General features: G+C 39.4%; 2 protein-coding genes across 3 annotated transcripts; both read right to left on the minus strand.

Annotated features, from left to right (window-relative positions):
- Positions 1–1,059: 1,059 nt before the first annotated feature.
- On the minus strand, positions 1,060–24,591 carry LOC138981283 (ADP-ribosylation factor 1-like 2). The gene is made up of 5 exons (XM_070354141.1): positions 24,490–24,591; positions 8,499–8,666; positions 4,964–5,074; positions 3,215–3,339; positions 1,060–2,758 (listed from the first exon to the last, which is right to left on the minus strand). Exons 2-5 carry the CDS (start codon positions 8,653–8,655, stop codon positions 2,588–2,590), a joined length of 564 nt encoding a protein of 187 aa, XP_070210242.1. The 5' UTR covers positions 8,656–8,666; positions 24,490–24,591; the 3' UTR covers positions 1,060–2,587.
- On the minus strand, positions 10,471–24,528 carry LOC138981285 (ADP-ribosylation factor-like). 2 transcript variants are annotated; one of them, XM_070354142.1, is made up of 5 exons: positions 24,391–24,528; positions 17,888–18,057; positions 17,451–17,561; positions 15,771–15,895; positions 10,471–14,761 (listed from the first exon to the last, which is right to left on the minus strand). In XM_070354142.1, the coding sequence occupies exons 2-5, from the start codon at positions 18,030–18,032 to the stop codon at positions 14,594–14,596; spliced, it is 549 nt and encodes a 182-aa protein (XP_070210243.1). In that variant the 5' UTR covers positions 18,033–18,057; positions 24,391–24,528; the 3' UTR covers positions 10,471–14,593. The 2 variants fall into 2 exon arrangements, with proteins under 2 accessions (XP_070210243.1, XP_070210244.1); XM_070354143.1 differs by lacking the exon at positions 24,391–24,528 and adding an exon at positions 20,194–20,329.
- Positions 24,592–24,629: the final 38 nt, after the last annotated feature.

The following is a 24,629-nucleotide window of genomic DNA, read 5'->3' on the forward strand; positions in this document are numbered from 1 at the left end:
TGTTGTACATCATGACGATAAAAATAGTTAGTGCTTTAATACGTCCATTACCTATCTAAGTGTACCATCTGACTTTGCAAGGCTAAAATTGTATGATGGCTTTAGAGTATTTTTTGTGAGTGCGTGTGCCTGTGACGGACGCCAGGTGAGATTATACAGTGATTATGTTGTCAAATAAAAACAAGAAGGGCAAAGCCCATACGACTCACATGCTTGACCTTGACCTTTAGGGTCAAGGTCAAATAACTAAACCTAGCAATGACATCATACACTAAGAACTGCTTTACACATTTTTCCTACCAAAATACATGTGACCTTGACCCAAGGTCAAGGTCATCCAAGGTCATGCAACACAAAGCTGTTAATTCAAGACATAGGAAGTACAATGGTGCTTATTGGCTCTTTCTACCATGAGATATGGTCACTTTTAGTGGTTCACTACCTTATTTTGGTCACATTTCATAAGGGTCAAAGTGACCTTGACCATATGTGACCAAATGTGTCTCATGATGAAAGCATAACATGTGCCCCACATAATTTTTAAGTTTGAAACAGTTATCTTCCATAGTTCAGGGTCAAGGTCACTTCAAAATATGTATACAATCCAACTTTGAAGAGCTCCTGTGACCTTGACCTTGAAGCAAGGTAAACCAAACTGGTATCAAAAGATGGGGCTTACTTTGCCCTATATATCATATATAGGTGAGGTATTCAATCTCAAAAACTTCAGAGAAAATGGGAAAAATAGCTGTTTTTTAGACAACATTTATGGCCCCTGCGACCTTGACCTTGAAGCAAGGTCAAGATGCTATGTATGTTTTTTGGGGCCTTATCATACACCATCTTGCCAAATTTGGTACTGATAGACTGAATAGTGTCCAAGAAATATCCAACGTTAAAGTTTTCCGGCCGGCCGGCCTAGACTCACTTTTGCTTCGCATGTGAGTCAAAAAGCAAGGGCCACCTTCCGTACTTTGTGCTGGAACAGACTTACAGAAAACCAAATCATACGCATCTCTTTGAACCCAGACCTTTTGCAGTGAGAAACTCAACGCCCAGTTGACAAAATGACATGTTTTATTACAAAGACAAAATCCACATGCCAGTTTCAAGGGAACATCCCCAGCAACATGTCCCGAGTCTGGTGCCCCGAATCTCTCGCACTTCTTTCTCACTCACATGTATCCCCACGCACAGTCCGTGCCCGCAAGGTTAAAGGCAGAGCCACCAGCACGCAGACACGCCACAGGAACAGCCTACTTCATACACCGCTACGGATTGTGCTGACTCAACTGGGACAAGGACACAGGTATAGATAGACCACTCAAGAGAACTTCCTGGACAACAAAAGAGGGATTAAGCCTACCTTCAAAAAAAAGAAAAAGTCTGACCATATTAGCCAGCTTTTGTATATTAATTGTAGAGGGAAAGCAATGCAACTGGATGGAGAGAAGAAATCAAATGAACTACAGCGTAATGTGGAATGTGATTCAATTAAAAAAAAAATACATGTACATTTGTAGGATGTTTTTTTGATCCAACGTGACTGAAAATGTCAGCATATAAAGCTAGGTCTTGTTTTGTCAGTCAAGCTATCTTGACCAATTCTCTCTGGACTACTTGTAACGGTTTTTAATTCACAACTTCAAAACTTCGATCACAGATTTGTAGCACTAAAACACAACTTTGTGACTCGCAACTCAAAACCATTTTCTCTTTCACCTTCATATATTCTTAGGATATTTTCTGTGTACAGATATATTGCAAATGGTGTGAAAAATCATAAACGACTAACTAAAAGAAAAAAAATGATTGTATGAAACTGGAAGTATGATAAATAACATTACGAGACACAGTAACTATAAAATTAAGTGCAACAACAACCATCAAAGGAACCTCATTTATTCTTCCATCATACAGATACATTATACCGTATTCATTCAATCTTTCGCATCAGTCCGCACAAGACAATAAATTCAGGTTGTAAACCATGGACACACAAAAATAAAAAATAAACCACAGTTTATGGAGAACTCAATACTACATCTTAATTTTGTTCACCCATCGTGCCTTACTGAGAAAGACGGATAAAAACATGAAAACATTTCTTTCTGCTTCTTTTCAGTGAATGAAGTGGGTACACTTTGAATCATATGTAACTGAGAAACTGAAAAGCAAAGCATGCATTGAGTATACCAATTTAAAGGTACAAAGTACAGACACCACCATCACAGCCACTCTCACTCTGATTAGAAAAGGAAAAAGCAGTAATCGTTTGAATTCCAGGAATGGAGAAGGAAAAAAAAAAGAGAAAATATTGATAGTGGGAATAATGGCTGTCAGAAAGAGAGAAAATGTGTTTTGAGTGAGGTCTGTAATGGTGGTCCTGACCGAGTGACAGACTGACGCTTGCAGTATATAGCCCCAACCCCTCATCCCTCCCATTCTCCACAAACACCCCTCACAGAATATACAGCATGACCAATGTACAGTCTCCGAGACTCGCGGCTCAGGTGCGTCCTTTTCATCATCCAGCTATTCTGCTATCATCAGATACCCCTATGTATGATACCAGCGGCCGACACCCCTAGCTGCTGCTGGTCTTGTTCTTGAGCGAATTAGAAAGCCAGTCCAGTCCCTCGTACAGGCCATCACCGCTGGTGGCGCAAGTTGACTGGATGAACCAGGTGCGGTTACGCAGGCTGTGAAGTCCTAGCTTGTCCGTTATCTCAGCAGCGTTCATGGCATTGGGTAGATCCTGTACATCAGAGGGACATAACAATCAATGAATCATTCAGTTCCCAGACAAGCGCTTTTTCAAAAGAAAAGAGCTAGCAACTCTGCATTTATGCAAGTACACTGCCAGGCCCAAGCACTCACAGGCATATAATGACATCCAGAAACCAATTCCTGTGCCTGTAAATCTGCCTGTCAATGGCAGAGGTAGCAAGCTGTCATCTACTTCCTTTTAGGTTTAGGTGACCAGGAAAACACAACAGCAACACCCTCCTTGCATTGCTTCATCATTTCAAAGTTACTAGTTTTGAAACTTTTCTATTCTATTTACAATTCCTCCAAATGGATTTTGAATGCCTTACTGGCAGGGACAAAAATCCATACCGAAAAAAAAGCTGCCCATAACATCCCGAGACAAACGGATTTAGCTTTTAGACGCAAATAAAGGCACTAGGACTGTAATTGGGTGAGCACGCACCTGTTTGTTGGCAAAGACTAGAAGAACGGCGTCTCTCAACTCATCCTCGCTCAACATGCGAGTCAGCTCGTCCCTGGCTTCACCGACTCGCTCCCTGTCATTACTGTCCACCACAAAGATCAAACCTGCACACAACAAAACAGGAATGAGTTCACACAGAACGTACAGGTCTCATTGCAAGGATTAGGCCACACATTAAAATAGAGGGGTCACAGTAACCCAACCTACCCTATTTTTCACCTAGCCGACACTACACCTTTTACATTTACAACTTCTTTAATTTTAGTTTATGAATTTATAATTGCAGGAGGTACATTCTCAAATAATTGTTGAACCATAGCTTGAACCAAATGAGAAACAAGTTTCAAGTCAGTTTGTTTCAATTGAACACATTCAAAAGGGCTAACTGCTCAGGTTAAAAGGAAGAAGGTTTAGACAAAAAAAGAAACCTCCAGAGTTATATCCCTTGCCATGCACAATCTTCTGATGCTGCTTTTTACATTTAGTCAAGTTATGACTAAATGTTTTAACATCGAGGGGGGAATCGAGACGAGGGTCATGGTGTATGTGTGTGTGTCTGTGCGTGTGTGTGTGTGTGTGTAGAGCGATTCAGACTAAACTACTGGACCGATCTTTATGAAATTTGACATGAGAGTTCCTGGGTATGAAATCCCCGAACGTTTTTTTCATTTTTTTGATAAATGTCTTTGATGACGTCATATCCGGCTTTTCGTGAAAGTTGAGGCGGCACTGTCACGCCCTCATTTTTCAACCAAATTGATTGAAATTTTGGTCAAGCAATCTTCGACGAAGCCCGGACTTCGGTATTGCATTTCAGCTTGGTGGCTTAAAAATTAATTAATGACTTTGGTCATTAAAAATCTGAAAATTGTAAAAAAAAAATAAAAATTTATAAAACGATCCAAATTTACGTTCATCTTATTCTCCATCATTTTCTGATTCCAAAAACATATAAATATGTTATATTTGGATTAAAAACAAGCTCTGAAAATTAAATATATAAAAATTATTATCAAAATTAAATTGTCGAAATCAATTTAAAAACACTTTCATCTTATTCCTTGTCGGTTCTTGATTCCAAAAACATATAGATATGATATGTTTGGATTAAAAACACGCTCAGAAAGTTAAAACAAAGAGAGGTACAGAAAAGCGTGCTATCCTTCTTAGCGCAACTACTACCCCGCTCTTCTTGTCAATTTCACTGCCTTTGCCATGAGCGGTGGACTGACGATGCTACGAGTATACGGTCTTGCTGAAAAATGGCATTGCGTTCAGTTTCATTCTGTGAGTTCGACAGCTACTTGACTAAATGTTGTATTTTCGCCTTACGCGACTTGTTAATACATCATTTTAAGAGTTAAATTCTCAAATAATTGTTGAATCATAGCTTGAATTAAAAGAGAAATATGTTTCAAGTAAGTTTGTTTCATTTGCTAACTCTCTAAAGGACTCAATGCATCTAAAGCAAAATACTACTGGTTCATAGGTCAGGATCTCTACCAGCGAAGGTCTCTGAATCCCTGGAAGTGGGGTATGTAAAGAAGTGGCTGTCTTGACAATGCCACATTCCCGAGTAAGACATGACATTGGAATTCCGTATATTACGGAAGGAAAATCACCCATGAGCTGTCTTCTGGTGGTCCCTTGGGTGGTTGTATTTGACAATTTTGACTGTATCCAACATATGGGGTAATACAAATGTGAATAAATGTTGAGAAACATTACCTTGCGTATTTTGGAAGTAGTGTCTCCACAGCGGCCGGATCTTGTCCTGACCGCCCACATCCCACACTGTGAAGCTGATGTTCTTGTATTCCACCGTCTCCACGTTGAATCCTGAACACACAAGGTTTCAAGCATCAATACATATTGTTTCCTCACATGGAGAACAACAGATAAATAAACAGTACAAAAGCTAATATGTAACATTTAACAATGGCAACATTATTTTCAATATTTTTTTTTTACCAATTCTTTTGTACACACAATCTTAACCCCTTCACTGCCACAGTACACTCTTCAAAAAAAGTTAAGGATCGGTTGAAAAAACGGATCTAATTATAAAAAACTGCCAAAAAATTAATCATCGACATAATAATTAAAAGATTAATGTGTTTGAATTAACAAATGAACAATGAGTCTTGACCTAGAATTTTGTTTGGCAGGCAGAGTTATTTCCCTTTGTGGGACTTCTCAAAAGCTTCTGCATTTTGGAAGAAAAAGGGTGTTTTTTATAGCCCCATGAAATTTGCGGAACGCATGCCAGGGCAAAAGGTTGTGATGCACGTGCTACAACAGGGTCCTGGCTATGAACATCGCTCACCAGCTTGTGTTTAAAGGTTGACACGCTGACACAATTATGCACAGCAGCAACATGCCCCCACGAAGAAAACTGAGCGATTTGGATAGAGAAAGGGCAATAGGATGGCTACAAGACGGTGTTGCTGCCAGGCAAGTGGCCCAGAGGCTTGCAGTGGCTCCCTCTGTCATCATCAGACTAAAACAGACATTCCACGCAACTGGAAGAGTGCAGGAGCGACAACGTTCTGGTTGGCCCAGAGTCACCACACAAAGAGAGGATCGCTTCATTCAGAGGCAGGCCATGCAACAAAGAATGGCTACGGCAAACAACATAAGGCAACGCCTACAAGCTACCACCTTCCCCTTCTTCTTCTGCGTTTGTGGGCTGAAACTCCCATGTACACTCGTGTTTTTTGCACGAGTGGAATTTTACGTGTATGACCGTTTTTTACCCCGCCATTTAGGCAGCCATACGCTGTTTTCGGAGGAAGCATGCTGGGTATTTTCGTGTTTCTATAACCCACCGAATTTTTTCGTGCGCACTTGGTCTTGTGCTTGCGTGTACACACGGGGGTGTTCGGACACCAAGGAGAGTCTGCACACAAAGTTGACTCTGAGAAATAAATCTCTCGCCGAACGTGGGGACGAACTCACGCTGACAGCGGCCAACTGGATACAAATCCAGCGCGCTACCGACTGAGCTACATCCCCGCCCACAAGCTACCACCAACACTGTTGTTAGTGGTCAGACGATCCGAAACCGCTTACACATCATTGGCTTGCGTGCAAGGCGTCCAGTCCGAGGAACAACCCTGACTGCTAATCACCGAGCAGCTCGCCGAGCCTGGTGCACTCAACATGTGAGGTGGCAACGTCAGCAGTGGGCTCAGGTGTTGTGTACAGATGAGTCCGCTACCAGAATGAGATCCTGCAACTCCTGGTCGTTCCAGCCCTCCAAGCGATCGGCCCTCATGCGATTCTTCAGGATGACAACGCACCTCCCCATCGCTCTGCAGCTGTAAACACCTTCATCCAGCAGGCCAGGTCAACAGGATGCTGTGGCCAGCCAACAGCCCGGACCTGAACCCCATAGAGCACATGTGGGACGAGCTTTGTCATCGGGTACAGCAACATCACCCTCCTCTTGCCAATCTGGGTCAACTGCTGCAATGGCTCCAGCAGGAGTGGAATGGAGTTCCCAGAGCATTCATATGCAACCTGATCCACTCCATGCGCCAACGATGTGTTGAATGCCTGGCACACAACGGAGGGCACACGCGTTATTGACACTGATTCACATTGTTGTGAATTCCATTTTCGAGGGTTGTCACGTTAGACACACTCTAGCTAAATTGTCGCAGCCGCATTTGATCTTTGCTTTGTTTGTCATTATTCCTTGGTTGTTCAATTATATAATTTAAAAAAAAAGAAAGTATTCGGTCTCGTGCTTGTAAAAAAGTGATCCTTAACTTTATTTGAAGAGTGTATAACAGCATTTTGGTATTGCTGTGTGCCAGGGCAAAATTTCGCTTTCTTCAGTAGGTTCACTTATCTGTTCACTGCTCGATCATTTATGGAGATATCTCTTAGATCTTTGGCATGTGTTTTGCTTATAGTTATACCCTTGGCTATTATAGGATGACATGATCATTGGACTTTGTTTGTGATTGTTATAGTAACAAGAAGAGCAAACGCTCGATCGAGTCACTTTCGCAGTTCTGAATATTATATGAGGCATCAGATGGACAGGAAGAAATTGCTATTCACAACACAATGAGTCACGTTCACATAAAATTTGAGCCCGGTCACTTTTATAGTTTCCGAGAAAAGCCCAACGTTAAGTTGTGTGTTGCCGAACAGAAAAGGCTAGTTATCTCCCTTGTTTTTCTGATAACGTTCGTAAAAGGCTACAGATGTAAATACTTTGATGTAAAGAATAATCCTACAAAGTTTCAATCACATCCGATGAACTTTGTCAAAGATATAAAATGTCTAATTTTTCCTTTGACGCTGACCTGTGACCTTGAAAAAGGTCAAAGGTCAACGAAACCATCGTTAAAGTGTAGAGGTCATTGGAGGTCACGACTAAACAAAATATGAGCCCGATCGCTTTGATAGTTTCCGAGAAAAGTCCAACGTTAAGGTGGTGTCTACGGACGGCCGGCCGGCCGGACGGCTGGCCGGCCAGCCGGACAGACTAACACTGACCGATTACATAGAGTCACTTTTTCTCAAGCGACTCAAAAATTGATAAAATGACCATTTTTGTCAAAAATTAGTTTCCGGGCTTACACACACATTGCAGCACATAAAACCACACAAAACACTGCTAAAACTGGTGTCAACCATCAGGTACTCACATTACAGACCATAAAAGTATTCTTCTGTGTTGTAATCCATAAATCACTTCTTGAAGAGCTTCCAGAACACTGTATCACTTGAAAACAGGTCTACGAGTTGAGGTCCGACTTTCGGCCGCCATTTTGAATCCTATAGATTGGTTCTACACTTCTAACAAAGTTTTCACCACGTGGTACTAACTTATCCGAACGGTCAATGGGAAAGAACTGTGTTTAGAACCCCTACAAGTACTTGGACAGTGGTTACCTCCCATTTAGTTTTCAGAAATGTCCTGAAATGTTGCCGATGTAAATGCCACGTACCTCGTACGAGCTGGGCAGTAAAGGGGCTAAATTTCATATTCCTTAATCTAAATAGTAGACAGTGTTTGTAGCTTTCAGCAAGTTTTTCTTCTGTAACACTGTATGGACATGAGTTAACAGCTTTTTTACCAACCTTAAAAGTCTGTCCAAATCAACATTTCAGTTCAGTTTCAACTTTTTGCTGTCTTTCTATAGATGTATCATGTCGACTTATTGCCGTCTTCCTGAAAGTCAAGTTTCTTGAAACAAATGCAGATTTGAAAGCTGGGTATATAAACAAATACATATATGCTTACCGATGGTTGGGATTGTTGTGACAATTTCGCCTAGTTTGAGTTTGTAGAGGATTGTTGTTTTACCAGCAGCATCCAAACCCACCATCAATATCCTCATCTCCTTCTTTCCAAATAACGCAGAGAGATCTCTCATGATTCTGGTGAATGCTCCACCCATCTTGATTTAGTCTGAAACACAACAAGAAATTTCTCTGTGTTAAGAAAACATCAAGTACAAAGAAATAAGTTGACTACACCCAACAACCAAACAAGATCATGGCTGTGTAACATTCACTTGTGTTGCAGGTGCACAGGGTTCCTGCAACAACAAAATCATACAGGGGGTAACATTAATTTCGAGTGAGCAGGTTTCGGTGAGCAAGTTCCCGTGGGAAGTAAGGTGAACACACCTGGAACTTGAAAACTGGGCCGAGGTGCCAGAAGAGTACCTGGTGCCACTCAAATGGTTGGTACGCAGCCGCGGGGTAATTGAGATTTATAATCATTTCAACCCATCAGACCCCACCTAGTTGGGTGGCAACCGGTTTCGCTTGGTGCACCTCTGCCCTGGTGTGCTCACCTTACTTCCCACAACACATGACAAATTTAAGTTTTATGCCCTCACGGCAAAGCCATTAGGGGCATGTTCCTGGGTTTTAACCCGACTTTAGATGAGATACACAAGTGTATGCGTGTTTAGGTGGTATCAGCCATTGATGGCAGAATGACCGAGGTCTTTTACATGCCACTGTAGTGACACGGGGGTGGGAGATGGATACCGTCTCTGGGTCTGCACATAAAGTTGACCCGTGTCAGTCCCAACACGGATTCGAACCAGCGACCTTTCGATTCCAAGTCCAGTGCTCTACCACGTGAGCTAACCACCCCCCCACACACACAACACATAGTGAGTTAGTATTTAAGTAATCACCAGTGAAAGCTGACACACATAAAAGCATGTTGTGCCTTTTTACACCTAAATCCATTTACCTCACCTCAAATGTACCTTGATGCCTTTGTCTGAAGATTTATTCTGTGAAATGTACATACCCAACAATCCCATGTACAAGAAACTTTTGGGGGCGCATCACTTGCAGTATTCACCTTCTGTTAAAGTAAAACTTATGGCCTAACCTGAAGCCCAATCTATTTAATCACCACTTTTAAGCGTGTTGCAGTCTGCACTAACCATGAGTACCATCACAAGCACTTCTGTCAGTGTGACACTATCTGAACTGTCAAATTTCCTTACGCTAGCTGTTGAAACAGAGTAAAATAAATGTCTAAAAATAATTTTTTTTGCAATTGTCGACTCCAAAATAATTGCAGTAGAGATTGACAGCACTAGCAAGTTACTGCTCCCTATGCAAAAATAGGCAGCTGATTTTCTTCTATAAATAGTGATAATTTTAACATGTGTCCAAGCCTTGTAAAGTATAGATCTGTGAAAGTGAACCAATAATTAAATAAAGGAAATTTTGCTCGTTTGGGTCAATATCTGGTCCTCCATTTCTTCGTCAGAACCAATTTAAAAGCTTGCAATCTACCTCCAGGTATTCTCATGTTCTCAGCCAATGTCTCTCTCAACATGCAATAGGATCATTCTCACGCGTCCAAAATACACACAAGATAACCCAAGATATAAACAACAAGATAAAAAATGTATTTACAAAAAAGCACAAAAAGTTAAACCATTTTACTAAGCATATGTATATTATACGCACACACAAAATAATAACAATCATAATAATAACAATCACAAAGATTGATTCCAATCCATAATCAGGGTAGCGTACTGTGGTCTATTGCAAATAATCTGCAACAAACAATAACATAACTCATAATATCAAGGATGTGATCAACAATCCAAGTTCATGTGAATCCATAGTAAAATCCTAGGCTGCTTGTTACCATAGGGGATCCATCCTGTTGGTGCCAAAATAAGACCGTTTTGTTTTTATGTCATGCTATTTTTTTTAATTCTTAAGTCGTAAAATATGCAGCAACACTTGACAGTGTCATAAAATAAGGCTTTAAAACAAACTAGCACAGGTTGTTTCTATTTTTTTCTCTTGTTCATCCAAAACTTTAATGAACAACTTATGTTTAACCTCACGTTTGATTCGATCCCACTGTATTTTTCTCAATGTCCCAAGTACTAATTGTTACCGCAGGACTGAAAATACAACCTCAATTGAGGACAGCAGATAAATATGTAAACCGTGCAAAAGAAACTTCTCAACCACTTCATCTATATGTTCTCCTATCAAATGTTCTGACTGCACACGCTTGCTCCAAATGGTGAGCTCCTTATTTGCTGACAGTAAAACAGACTCCATGGGAAGAACTAATACATATCCTACTCACTTGTTTGTTTATTTGTTGCTTAACGTCCAGCCGACTACGCAGAGCCATATCAGGACGAGGAAGGGGGGGATGAAGGGGGCCACTTGTCAAGCGATTCCTGTTTACAAATGCACTAACCCATTACTTGTGTCCCAGCAGGCTTTAGTAAAACTAAATTAATACCTACTGGAAGATTACCAGTTTCCAGTATGTTAAAATAGGCTTAACCTATCTACTGCTGGACTTACATCAGAACACTAACAGATTAAACTATACATGAATCGCGAGACAAGCGGCAAGAGAAGAGATTTTTGGAAAAAATACAGGTGAATGAGCAAGAAGGCAGAAAAAAGAAAAGAATTCATGAAGAAAAAGAGAGCATGACAGGAAAGACGAACCAAAAATCTACCTAACAGCAAACTAGAAAGCTCCTGCGGTTCCAAAAACAGGAGGGGCCTTTAATTTCATAACCGCAGTGCCCCACTGCGGGAGATCCTACTCACTTTTCGCAAGAAAAGTATGGGTACTTGTTTCAACTTGATACCAATACAAGGTTCCAAAGAAGATATTATCTATGCTCATAAAAGGATCATCTGCCATTCAAGTAATCAAAACTATTTGTTGAACACAAGGAGGAATTCTTCTAAAGCTGCAATTCCAGAATGAATTCACTAGCACCAACTTTGTTGTCTGAATAGCACAAGGTGTTCTTCTGACTACTGTTAAATTCATGAAAGATTCAAAATATAAAGCTTTAAAAAAAAAATGCCAGACTTGGTCTTGCTTACAACCAAACATAAGTATGAGAACACATATTGACAAAAAAAAGCATTTTCAACACAAGAAGAGTACCATTATTTGGTTTTTAAAAAGACATCACAGAATAAACTCTCCATACTGCCCACACTAGAGTGTGAGGGAAACAAGCCTTCCGATTCTCACAGCACAATTCCAGGTAGGAATGCAGTTAACAATAACAAAAAACACTCATGATTAAAATCTAGTGAACAAGTACTTACCAAGCGCCTTATAGTACCGAATATATGATAAGAAAACATTGACCGCTCATGAAATTCCCGGAAAATGGTAGTTGGTAAATTCAAATTAGAATAACTTTTGATTATCATCTTGACAAGATATTAATGTTTACATGCTTCAGCTAGCTGAATGGAAATGTTTTAACATACAAGACAATGATTATCATTAATTTAACTTGACAAACCCACACATACATCCACTCCGATTAAAGTAATTGCAACACACCAACTCTTTTGCAAATCATCTTATGAAAGTGAAACACAATCAGAACTAAAGCAAACCAAAGATAGTATTGTAATTAAAGCTCAGAGAATTATTGAAAACAGGAAATATGCTCAAAATTTAAATGAGCCATCTATTTTCAGGGTTCTTTTTTAATTTGAATTTCCTTCTTGTATTTGTGGAAATTGCGGAAATTATCTTTCTTCCTCGCTCCTGGGTTTCTGATGGAAACTTGTAACCCTGATTAAAAATGTACTTTTACACTATTTCATCTTCGTATCACTTCAGAGATTGTTGCCTTCTCCTCTACGAAAAAAGGTTAAACAATGGAAAAATTATATCACTAGTATGATTTGCCACCAAGTTAGTTATGAGAGGTTCCCTCATACAGTTAGAAAAAAAATGATCATCTGAAAGACAGCCAAGATCAGACTGACAAGGTCCAGTATGATCAGGTAACATCACATTAAATTTAATCTCATTACAATCAGGTACAGACAGTAAAACTAAATATTAATGAAAAAGGTAAAGTGGCATGCAACTTATGAACAAAAAATTGCACAAAAAAAATCATTTTGGTATGCATTCATTTGACTAATTCTGTCCACCAATTATGTCCTTTTTGAGTTTGACCAATACATTTTTTTTTTTACAAAATCTCAGATGAACAAATGAACTTACCACAGAGAGATAAAAATACAAGTTCTATTCAGCCCAAGGAATGTATGCCCTCTGAACGAGATTCTTGCACATAGCAGCTGTGCAATCGAGAGGAAAAATATACAAAACGGAATTCATTAAGTTCTGGTTTCTGATATTCACAGAAATGAACACATCCTCAAAATTTAAATAACTGGTGCCCGTAAATATTAAAATCGGGACACATGGTTCAGATCAAAATTTTTATCTTATATTCAAACAGAAGACAGACATCGACTATTGTAATGATGAAATTAGTCAGCTCGAGGGTGATAATGTTCTGTTGCATTTCTTCTGTTTAACCCAATGCCCCCTGAACCGCCCGGCATGGCCCGCTGGAAGTGCCCTATGAAATCCCTGAAACGCCCGGCATGGCCCGCTAAACACTAGGTCACCTACTTTCACTTTCGCTTTGAGCCTTACCCATAAGGCCTTGCGACCGGATGTGATTAATGCACTTCCTTCCGGCTGCTTCATTCTAGCGTTTGCAGAGTTCGAATCAATGCGATAGTGTGTTAGCTGTGAATTTTCAAAGTTTGAGATTTTTTGGGCTGACATAATGGCGTTGAACGAAGGTTTGGAAGTATGGTGTTCGATCATGGGGAACTCAGATGACGATTCTGACACGCCTTTCGAAGGTTTTCTACTTGAAGAGGTGAAAGGGGATGAGTCTGACATCGATCTGGGTGTTGTTATTCGACAACAGGACTTTCGTGAGGATTTTTCTGGGAGTTTCAACATATATTGGTGTAAATGAGGACTGAAGGCTGACACGGACGTTTTTGAAGAACACTTGCTGGATTGTTTTTTTTAAACAACATTTATTACATCGGAAGTGGACAGAACATACTTGCATATGAAACTATAGTCTATTCTCGAGTTATTCTGCCATCTTCTATATAAATGTGAGTACTCTATGATTTTATATGAATTGTTTTGTTTTGTATGTGTGCATGTTGTGCGGAGTAGTTTCCCTTTGCTCAGGATTAAGAAGGCTGCCTGCCATTTTTTTGTCAGGGGGCATTGGGTTAAAAGATCACACTAGTATCATACAACAAAACAACAGAATACACACGCACAAGAATATCCTAAAATTGAAAAAAATCGAGTCAGCATCATAATGCAACAGAACACAGGAAACCATCAGCTGTGAGTTTGACAGACCTGCCAACCCTTGTGAATCCTCAAGAGTAGCAATTTGGATTTTTTTGGAATTTTCAACGTAGCAAATAGTGTTTGAGAGTAGCATTTTCTAAAATATATTCCCACATCCGCATTTATGCTATTTTGCACAAGAATAGACATTTTTAATAAAGTTTCATGATAATGCAGGAACATAAAATGCCTTTTAGAGAGTATCTGCAGGACCACCTTTCAGTATAGACTATGTTTTATGACCTATTTTATGACCGCCACACGGAGTGGAAGGCAGAAATGAGTACCAGGACTCTCAAAAAAAGAGGGAACTGTTAGCATGCTTCTGATTATTTGTTTAAGTATAGCAATCCTTAGTTCGGCGTTGCAGCGTAGCAATTGCACTTAAAGTTCAAATGTAGCATGCTACGCCAAAAGCGTAGCAGTTGGCAGCTATGGTTTGATCAGTACTGCACAGAGATCAGGGTAAGGAAGACAGACTTCAGCCAAAATAAAGAATTCAGCAAAAAATATCAAAACTATCATAATTTTTTAAAGGTAAAGTACCACTTCACAAAACCACTTCTGCTACTATTGACTTTGTTCACAGTGATCATACAAGCCGGAGAGTGACATTTTTGACAATGACATAGTTTAGGTGCTAGTTCAAAACAGTCTTATTTTTTGGACTTATGCTTGAGTGAGGTGGAGAGCCAGTCTAGCCCTTCATAAAGACCATCACCGCTGGTGGCACATGTGGCCTGAATGTACCAGTCGCGTGCTCGCAGAGCATGAAGGTTCAGTTTGTCCGTGATCTCACCGGGGTTCATGGCATTTGGCAGATCCTGAACAAAGACACACAATCATTTGTGAAAAATGTTAAGGTAACAGGACTACAAATACAATGGGACAAAAGACTACAGTGTGACACAATAAAGGTAAAAATACTAACAACGGTACAAAATAAAGGTAACAAGACTACAATGGGACAAATGCCTCAAAGCTCTGCCAATCAATCACGTACTTGTCACCTATCTTTGGTCTCATAACGCATGGTCTGCGATTTATATGCTTCGTTATAATGCTGAAGTCAAAGGTGAAGTCAGTAAACTTGAACAGAAATTGTATACATGCAATACCGACCATGAAATGACAAAAGCTGTGTACTACAGTGCTAATGAATAAACTATTCACAGACAAAGGAAGCACGATTTTTGATCAGCCAAAATATTCAAGCAGAACATGGTCTTGATGTGTAAGCAAAGTGGAGCACATTATTTGAGCACATTTTTCCTTAGATTAACCTTTTAACTACCATACCGCCCGATACCGCCCGTCTTCCGCCATTGCCGCTATTCCCATACCGACCGATACCGCCCCTCGCCGGTGTAGCGTCTGTTTCGGTTGTTGTGCGCGAGCAGTAGTAATAAGACGGTTGCAAATGCATTGTGGGATTGTCTCACTTCCGCCAAGTTGTGTTTGGAAGTGCTTTCGACTTCAGTGCGAGTTTCAATCGATCTTTTTTCACGGGATTTTTTTGTGCGTGTCTCCGACATGGATTCCGAGGACAGCGATCCAGAGTTCACTGCTCTGCTGGATAATCTCATCGAAAATCGACATGAATTGGAAGATTCTGGCTCCGACATCAGCGTTAGTTCAGTGAACACCGCTGATTTGACTGACTTCGATCATTTATCAATCTGACTACTAGAAGCTGAGTAATAATAATTTAAACAAACATACTCGTTTTTGACTGTCTTTGCTCAAAATAACTTGGGAGCTGAGGGATTCTACAGTAAAAAAAAATCGGTAGTTAAAAGGTTAAGGAGATGGACATTTTCCTAATTCACGCACCTGTTTGTTTGCCAAGACTAGTAGCTTTGCATCTCGCAGCTCATCTTCATTCACCATTCTCTGTAACTCATCTCGAGCCTCTCCCACACGTTCACGGTCGTTACTATCAACCACAAAGATCAGTCCTGTGGGAAAAGAGAACAAAACAAGCTAGCCAGGCTCTTCTGAAATAATTCTGTACTTGGCATTGCCACTATCGTATTACACTACTGTCAGATCCAAACCCAAATGATGTTTGAGCATGGAAACGAGTTCCCTAATTCAGTAATTGATTGCTTATGATTATATGAATCATTAACAAACGGGATAACTCGATTTTTGTTCTTTACCAAACTGTATGCAAACAACTACAAGGAGTGTATAACTATAATATAAGGCCAAAAAAAAAAAAAAAAGGGTCTGTTTACGGTAACCCGACCGACCCTAGTTTTTAGGCCCGACCCTAATCTTTTTTTTGGATCGTCTGGAAAAAAAAAACGCATCCAAAATAGAGCTGTTTGCGCTCAAACAGCAGACGACAGAAGGGAGGTAAGCTCAAAGTACTGTTTATAGTTATGTTGGGCAAAAACAGGGATTGATGAGAAGAAATGAACTGTGAAACATCATAGAGAGGGGAGGAAAAAAAAAAAAAAAAAAAATGGAAAAAAAAAAATAAAAACAAGAAGGGCAAAGCCCATACGACTCACATGCTTGACCTCGACCTTTAGGGTAACTAAACCTAGCAATGACATCATACACTAAGAACTGCTTTACACATTTTTCCTACCAAAATACATGTGACCTTGACCCAAGGTCAAGGTCATCCAAGGTCATGCAACACAAAGCTGTTAATTCAAGACATAGGAAGTACAATGGTGCTTATTGGCTCTTTCTACCATGAGATATGGTCACTTTTAGTGGTTCACTACCTTATTTTGGTCACATTTCATAAGGGTCAAAGTGACCTTGACCTTGATCATATGTGACCAAATGTGTCTCATGATGAAAGCATAACATGTGCCCCACATAATTTTTAAGTTTGAAACAGTTATCTTCCATAGTTCAGGGTCAAGGTCACTTCAAAATATGTATACAATCCAACTTTGAAGAGCTCCTGTGACCTTGACCTTGAAGCAAGGTAAACCAAACTGGTATCAAAAGATGGGGCTTACTTTGCCCTATATATCATATGTAGGTGAGGTATTCAATCCCAAAAACTTCAGAGAAAATGTGAAAAATAGCTGTTTTTTAGGCAACATTTATGGCCCCTGCGACCTTGACCTTGAAGCAAGGTCAAGATGCTATGTATGTTTTTTGGGGCCTTGTCATCATACACCATCTTGCCAAATTTGGTACTGATAGACTGAATAGTGTCCAAGAAATATCCAACGTTAAAGTTTTCCGGACGGACGGACGACTCGGGTGAGTACATAGACTCACTTTTGCTTCGCATGTGAGTCAAAAAGCCGACCTACCGACCCTATTTTTTCACCCTATGTTACCGTAAACAGACCTCTTTTTTTTGGCCTAAGTACCACATATGCACAACATCTGATCTGACTAAATTGACCTGAATTATACTTTGCTTTCATTTGTAACGTAATATCCTTAGCTAGTCTCTGGCATCTATTTAGAAAAGAATAACTGGCTAGGGATACCTTCGCATGTCTGATGGACATCCAATGAACAAACCAAACCAACCTTGCGTATTCTGGAAGTAGTGCCTCCACAACGGTCGAATTTTGTCTTGACCACCAACATCCCAAACTGTGAAGCTGATGTTTTTGTATTCTACTGTTTCCACGTTGAAACCTGTGGAAACCACAAAAAACATGTTGAAATTCACAGCACAAGATGCAAGGCACTTCCAACAAATCATTTACATATTTTGAATTTAAACACACACACACACACACTGTATAAAAGAATAAGATTTGGTTGCCTTTTTACTTTTTCAGTTGTGTAACAAACAGCCTTATCTGATCTCTTTTTTTTACTGAGCCTGAGATGTGCTCCAAATTTGGCTCTGAATTTTAAATTATTCAAGTGAGCGCAAAGAACAGGAACATGCCATGCACAAGAATCGAAGTTTGACAGATGTGCCAAGAGTAAGAAACAGTATACAAACAAGTCCATACCGATTGTAGGTATTGTCGTGACAATTTCACCCAACTTGAGCTTGTAGAGGATTGTTGTTTTACCAGCAGCATCCAGCCCTACCATGAGAATTCTCATGTCTTGTTTTGAAAACAAGCTTCTGAACAAGCTAGCAATCCCTCCCATTTTGATGTTTTCTCACAGATGGTACCTGAAAACAAAACAAAACGGACATACCATCAGCATGATACCTTAGCCAAGCTTATGATGACATAATAAGTACCTATAGTATTTCACAAAAATAAACCAAATTATGTATACATTTCAAATGTTCAAATCTAATAACTGACATAACTTGCACACAGTATTAAGTGTCACCTTTAATTATCCTAACAATTAACAATTACACAATTTAGTATTTAAAAAAAGAAGGAAATGATCATAAATGGATAATAATTAATATGAAACATAAGCAAGAAGATGGGGTCGCTGTAGATGTTGGGGTTACAGTATATTTGTCAGGAGGGGAAAAAGCATACATTGCAAAACATGCCACAAAATAACCGAGCAGGAAGCAAATCATTTCATTGGAATAAAAAAAATGTTAAGTAGAATATTAAATGCCAGATTCAAAGATCAAAATGTTTAAGAACATGTAAATTACGAAAAAAAATCTAAATTTAGTAATAAAACAAACTAAACAACAGAACACACACACTCTCTCTCTCTCTCTTTCTCTCACACACACACACATCCTATTCCTACTCATTTGCTTGCATGGAACATGACCCCCAATGAGGCTGAACAAAAACTGAAAATAGCAAAGCAGGTCTTTGGAAAATGATAAAACTTGCACATAAGCAAAAGATGCAGTTAGTAATCCATGCTGTAGACAATGGCTATAAATAGTATGATAAATACAGGGCAGTGCAAATTGTTGATTTAAATCAAATTATTCTTTTACACATGATCAGTTACTTTTAATTTAAAGTCTAACCATAAGATTTCCGCCCCCAAAAATTATGTCATTACTTCTCTTGATTTTATATTTCCACATTACTTCTTTTAGTTTTGTGGTTTTTGTTTTGTTTTTTTACTAGAAATACCTGAGACATGACTGGCATTATCAAGCTGCAATTCACTAAAACGTATGGATCAATGCTGCTGACTCCAGCGATTCTCAACTTCTGCTGATGTCAAAGTTGAAAGCAACCAGAGTTTTACAGGTGTACACAAAGTAATGCACCAGGGCTTCAAAACGCAAACCAATATGGCAGGGCGGTAATGTTGAACTTTGCTCTTAAGCGTTGTAAATTCAGAGCTAGGCAGTGTTGACATATTTTTGGTGCAAGTCACTTTTATCAAAGCAAAGAATATTACTTGTGAAATTAATTGACAGATTGACCACCAAAATTAAGCATTATTAAATAATTTGGCCATTTGAAATTTTGATCGGAAAATTGGCTGCCATGGCAGTCTCTATTAGCAGAAAATGCATATGTAAGATCAACACTGTTGTATCCCTTCCTTTATCAAAACGACTGTGCTAATGTTTTCCTTCCAAACCCAATGTAAATGAAAGGCATCTGTACAGTTTACTCCGTTAGGGCGTAACTTGAATGGTAACTAAAATGTCTTTTGAACTGTCATGCTGCCAAGCAACTTCCCAAAGGGCAACCAATTAAACTAAAGGTCCTGTAAGCAAAAATGTACACCACCACAGATCTGTCCACGCTTTTACAGGTATGGGATAACAGCATTCCATCCACTTTAAGTTGAATACATATATTGAAAACATAGTGCCTGTCTGCTTTCTGTGCAGTCTAGATTGTACATTGTATTTCTTTTCTGAATTAATTTCTTGTCTAACACTTATGTCAATGTGCAAAATTCAGCCAGGCTGTTGATTTTTGGTATGTATCCAAGTGGAAGAATGTTCCCATCATATGTACAACCTGGACAGGTCTGTGGTAACTAACTGACAATGACTGTTTCCAGGGAAAGACGGTACAGTCTAACAAAACTACATTTGCCAGACAGAACTTTCGACTGTTTAGACGAGTGGACCTAGCCAGCCCTGCAGGGAAGCATTACCTTCATACTCCACATAAATTCTCAAAGGTCAAGGAACAAAACATCCGGGCTAGCACTAGCAACAGCCAAAGAAAAAAAAAGAAAAACAAAATTTGTCAGTTCCATAAAGTTTGTCAGTTCAAGCAATCATTATCATGCCCTTACGCAAAGACACAAACACACAAAGATACTTCATGCCAAAAAATATTCTTAATACTTAAGTTAAGAGTAGAGAGATAACTATTTTTTTCTTAAAATTTGTGAAAAAAATTACCTGTGAAGAAAGGTCTCCAAAGCTCAAGTCAAACTGCCATAACAACCTATGGCATTACGAAAGCTTGACGCAAAGTTCACAAAAGCCCATCAAATGGTCATAGGACAAGCCGAAATCCTCTGATACCATCGTCAAGATTCCGAACCTCTGTAATTGACAACTGACAATGTTCAGTCATGAAACAGGCACTCTAGTTACCCACTGACAAACCCCAGATTCAATCCTCACCCATGGTTATGATACATGTATGTTAGTAAAACAAGAAAACAGGAGCTTGTGGACAAAGATGACAATACATTGTGTTTATAAACAGTACTTAAAGCATTATTGTTTATACACATTCACTGCTTCTGTTTTGGCTGCAAGTTTGAAGTTTATGTACTGTACATGTGGTACGTATGAAATAGAAGTGCTTGTAAATGTAATCTGTACAGTAGAACCTGCAATCAAAAAAGAAAAGATGCACGAGAAAGCAGACAAACATGCTGCCTTTAATAACGTTCTTTGTTGAAATGTGGTTCTGACAAGTGACAGTGACAACAAATTACTGTACAACTGATGATGATGGCAGTTCTTACTGCATGCAAAACTAGGAATCACATGTGATGTGGTAACGAGTATATATTTTTCAAAGTCTTTGTAGCAATATTACAATGCGAATACTCAATATTCCTGTCCCTTCCTTTCCAATGGACGATTTTTTTTAAATTAACTCAGTCAGGTTTGTTTTGTCTTTTGGTTGTGAATGTGAAACAGAAAGAGTGAATACCCTTGCTTTTGCCCTTAACAAGTCTCTTCACACGTACTCCTGTCCACATGTTTCAGACACAGCGACACCCCTTGCTAGTGATTGGACCTGCTAATGTTTGTCAGAGTAAAAATCAAGGGTATTCACTTTTCCACAACCCATACAAACCCGACAGTTATTTTCGGAATTTGCCTATTGCATTTGTAAGTCCTGCGGCTGCCCACTCAGCATTGCAAAGTCAAATTCTTCGCTAACAGGTTGGTGCTAATAAATAATGACAACATGCTTATTTCTATGGTTTATTACTTGAACTTGAACTATCGATACGTTTCTAATGATCTGTTAAGTGTTATTTCATCTTCATTCTTTTCTCCTGTCTTTTGGCTATTTTGATATGATATACTCATCTGTCATCATCATCATCAAATTTATCAATATCGACACAGACTTTCACACACAAGTCACATGCTTGAACTTGGAAATTTAAATTAATTTAAAACTCATACTGTACTACTACTAGTCAGACTAAAAGACATACTAGAATTAAACATATGAATGATTGACGGATGATTGAATCATAATTATTTCTTGTTTCCATGATTGAGATCTCATAAAATTCTGCTGGACGTGTAAATTTGTTGGTCAATATATATCTCCTGCTATACAATGCTGTCACTGTGACAATTGAACTGTCAAAAGCCCACAGCCCACTGTGTCACTGATACTGTAATCATTCATGATGACGAAGAAAGGGTTTGCCATTACATGTACTAATTTTATTTATAGGCAAATCAATTAAAAGAGCAGTCAAAGAAGTGTTACTTCCAAGTCATGCATGAACAAGAAGGGCAAAGCCCATACGACTCACATGCTTGACCTCGACCTTTAGGGTAACTAAACCTAGCAATGACATCATACACTAAGAACTGCTTTACACATTTTTCCTACCAAAATACATGTGACCTTGACCCAAGGTCAAGGTCATCCAAGGTCATGCAACACAAAGCTGTTAATTCAAGACATAGGAAGTACAATGGTGCTTATTGGCTCTTTCTACCATGAGATATGGTCACTTTTAGTGGTTCACTACCTTATTTTGGTCACATTTCATAAGGGTCAAAGTGACCTTGACCTTGATCATATGTGACCAAATGTGTCTCATGATGAAAGCATAACATGTGCCCCACATAATTTTTAAGTTTGAAACAGTTATCTTCCATAGTTCAGGGTCAAGGTCACTTCAAAATATGTATACAATCCAACTTTGAAGAGCTCCTGTGACCTTGACCTTGAAGCAAGGTAAACCAAACTGGTATCAAAAGATGGGGCTTACTTTGCCCTATATATCATATATAGGTGAGGTATTGAATCTCAAAAACTTCAGAGAAAATGGGAAAAATGGGAAAAATAGCTGTTTTTTAGGCAACATTTATGGCCCCTGCGACCTTGACCTTGAAGCAAGGTCAAGATGCTATGTATGTTTTTTGGGGCCTTGTCATCATACACCATCTTGCCAAATTTGGTACTGATAGACTGAATAGTGTCCAAGAAATATCCAACGTTAAAGTTTTCCGGACGGACGGACGGACGGACGGACGGACGGACGGACGGACGGACGGACGGACGGACGGACGGACGGACGACTCGGGTGAGTACATAGACTCACTTCGCATGTGCATAGACTCACTTCGCATGTGAGTCAAAAACCAGTATCATATGAAACAGGTAATTTTATGTTGTGGGAATCAGGCACAAGAAATTATGTGAATGGCGACCAATGTCCGGTACTACTTTTCTTTGAAAACTTCATTATAAATAAGACAAATCCGTCCTTAGTTAGATCATGTTTTATTGACATATTTGATTGAAATCATAACATTAAATCTGCAACTTTCATCGTTCATGGCTTTGTTTTCGTGTTGGTGTGAGGATTTACGTAGGACTAGGAGCAGAATTAATTGAGAAAACGCACTGGCTATACGCACTCGGAGTGTATACAGGGGTCAGGATCTTGTCTACACTCCAGCTTAAACTTGCAGTCGCGAAGCGAATTTGCCATTCCGCATTCGACAGCACTTTGCAATAGGAACGCAGAGCAGTTGATTATAAGAGTACAAAGAAACAACAACAATCTGATGCTGCATGGCCTTTGCTGTAACGTAATGACATTTTTCAACACTGAACCGAATCAACACTCGGAGCGTCATTCGACGCCATTTTGCAAAGGTACGCTTCACCTTCGATTCATGGTATCAAAGTACGCTGGGAACAAACACAGACAAAAACAAACACACACACGAAACCGATGCTTCATGGCAGTTTATTGTGGGAGTTTGGAACACACTTGGAGTGTGTATCGACCTAGAAACGGTTGTATACTAATTACTATGTGAATGTACATTATTTGCCAACCCTGGACACTCCGAAAGTCCATACGTCAGACTGATTTTTCATTGGCTACTTCCTAACGACTTGTTAGGAGGCATTTCATTGGCTACAGATTTGTAACAGAGCTTTTCATTGCCAGAGTGTATACAGACTCATCAATCCTGTATACACTCAGAGTGCGTATATCTTTTGCCTTAAGAAAAAAATGAAAACAAACGATGTGAGCGTCATTGTTGTTTTCAATTTCATTTATGATTTGAACATGGGTTTTCGACAAAAAAGAGAGAATATTTTATTTTATGACTGATGAAATTGAAAGTTATCCATTTTTGTACGCGAGCTTATACGTATCCATGTGTATGTCGTCAACAATACTTGTGTGCTTTGTTGATAACAAGAGTTACCTCCTTAGCATTGAAATTTGTTGAAAATTCGGCTCTTAACACAAAAATAAGGGTGAATGTAGCATGAATCAGCAATGAATTCTCACAGGCATGTGCAAAACGTCACTTTGAAGATAGATTTAGTTATTTTAGATGGAGTTTTCTGACAAAATAAGTACCCCCAATATCCGGGTAAGACGCCGGTATTATCGGGTATAATCATACTGTCATGAATTATACAAAATAAACATCTAATTTGTGGGTAACAATAAACTACACTCATATATACATGCTGTTCGTCAAAAAGACATTGATAATACTAAAAGCCGAGTGATTCTGCATCATATACTTGGAAGCGAATCCAGAATGCTACATACTTTGTTCCGAAACTGGGCGTGACACATTGACAGTCTGACACGATCGCCAGTCAATGTGCAGACGACATAAGCCCAGAAACCTCTAACAAAACCTGTGTGCCACTAAACATGACACACAGCTTTATCATCGCTGATCATACTTCCATATTTCATTATATTTTCTGCGATAACTACAGACCACGTGCGACCAACTCTACTTTGACTAGCTTCTGCCTGATTCCCAGTTTCATTTTATCAACTATGAGCAAAGGAGCTCTTTCAACTGTTTGATCAACAAATCCTCTTTTTACTGCCAACTTACAATGCTGGTTATGTGCTATGGTGGCTGTACACTGTGTCCGCTCCTCGAATAAGGTCCACACTACTGAAAATATACCCTAAATACGAAATAAGAACTTACTTCGCTTGACAATCCAAACAAAATGGCGGACGTGGCGATTACTTCGTTGCACATGCCACGTCAATATCCCGGCATTTGGGGTCTCCAACATTTCATTCGGCCTATCCCTGTCATGTGACTTGTTCAAAATGGCGGATCGC

Source organism: Littorina saxatilis, linkage group LG12 (genome assembly GCF_037325665.1).
Source record: "Littorina saxatilis isolate snail1 linkage group LG12, US_GU_Lsax_2.0, whole genome shotgun sequence".
NCBI classification, from domain to species: domain Eukaryota; kingdom Metazoa; phylum Mollusca; class Gastropoda; order Littorinimorpha; family Littorinidae; genus Littorina; species Littorina saxatilis.

Excerpts from the sequence above, each read along its gene's own strand:
- LOC138981285 (XM_070354142.1), bottom strand. The coding sequence starts at position 18,032 with ATGGGAGGGATTGCTAGCTTGTTCAGAAGCTTGTTTTCAAAACAAGAC. Across the intron at positions 17,562-17,887 it reads CACGACAATACCTACAATCG|GTTTCAACGTGGAAACAGTA; the intron begins GTATGGACTTGT and ends TGGTTTCCACAG. Across the intron at positions 15,896-17,450 it reads CTACTTCCAGAATACGCAAG|GACTGATCTTTGTGGTTGAT; the intron begins GTTGGTTTGGTT and ends CTTTTCCCACAG.
- LOC138981283 (XM_070354141.1), bottom strand. The coding sequence starts at position 8,655 with ATGGGTGGAGCATTCACCAGAATCATGAGAGATCTCTCTGCGTTATTT. Across the intron at positions 3,340-4,963 it reads CTACTTCCAAAATACGCAAG|GTTTGATCTTTGTGGTGGAC; the intron begins GTAATGTTTCTC and ends TGTTGTGTGCAG. Across the intron at positions 2,759-3,214 it reads TAGTCTTTGCCAACAAACAG|GATCTACCCAATGCCATGAA; the intron begins GTGCGTGCTCAC and ends TCTGATGTACAG.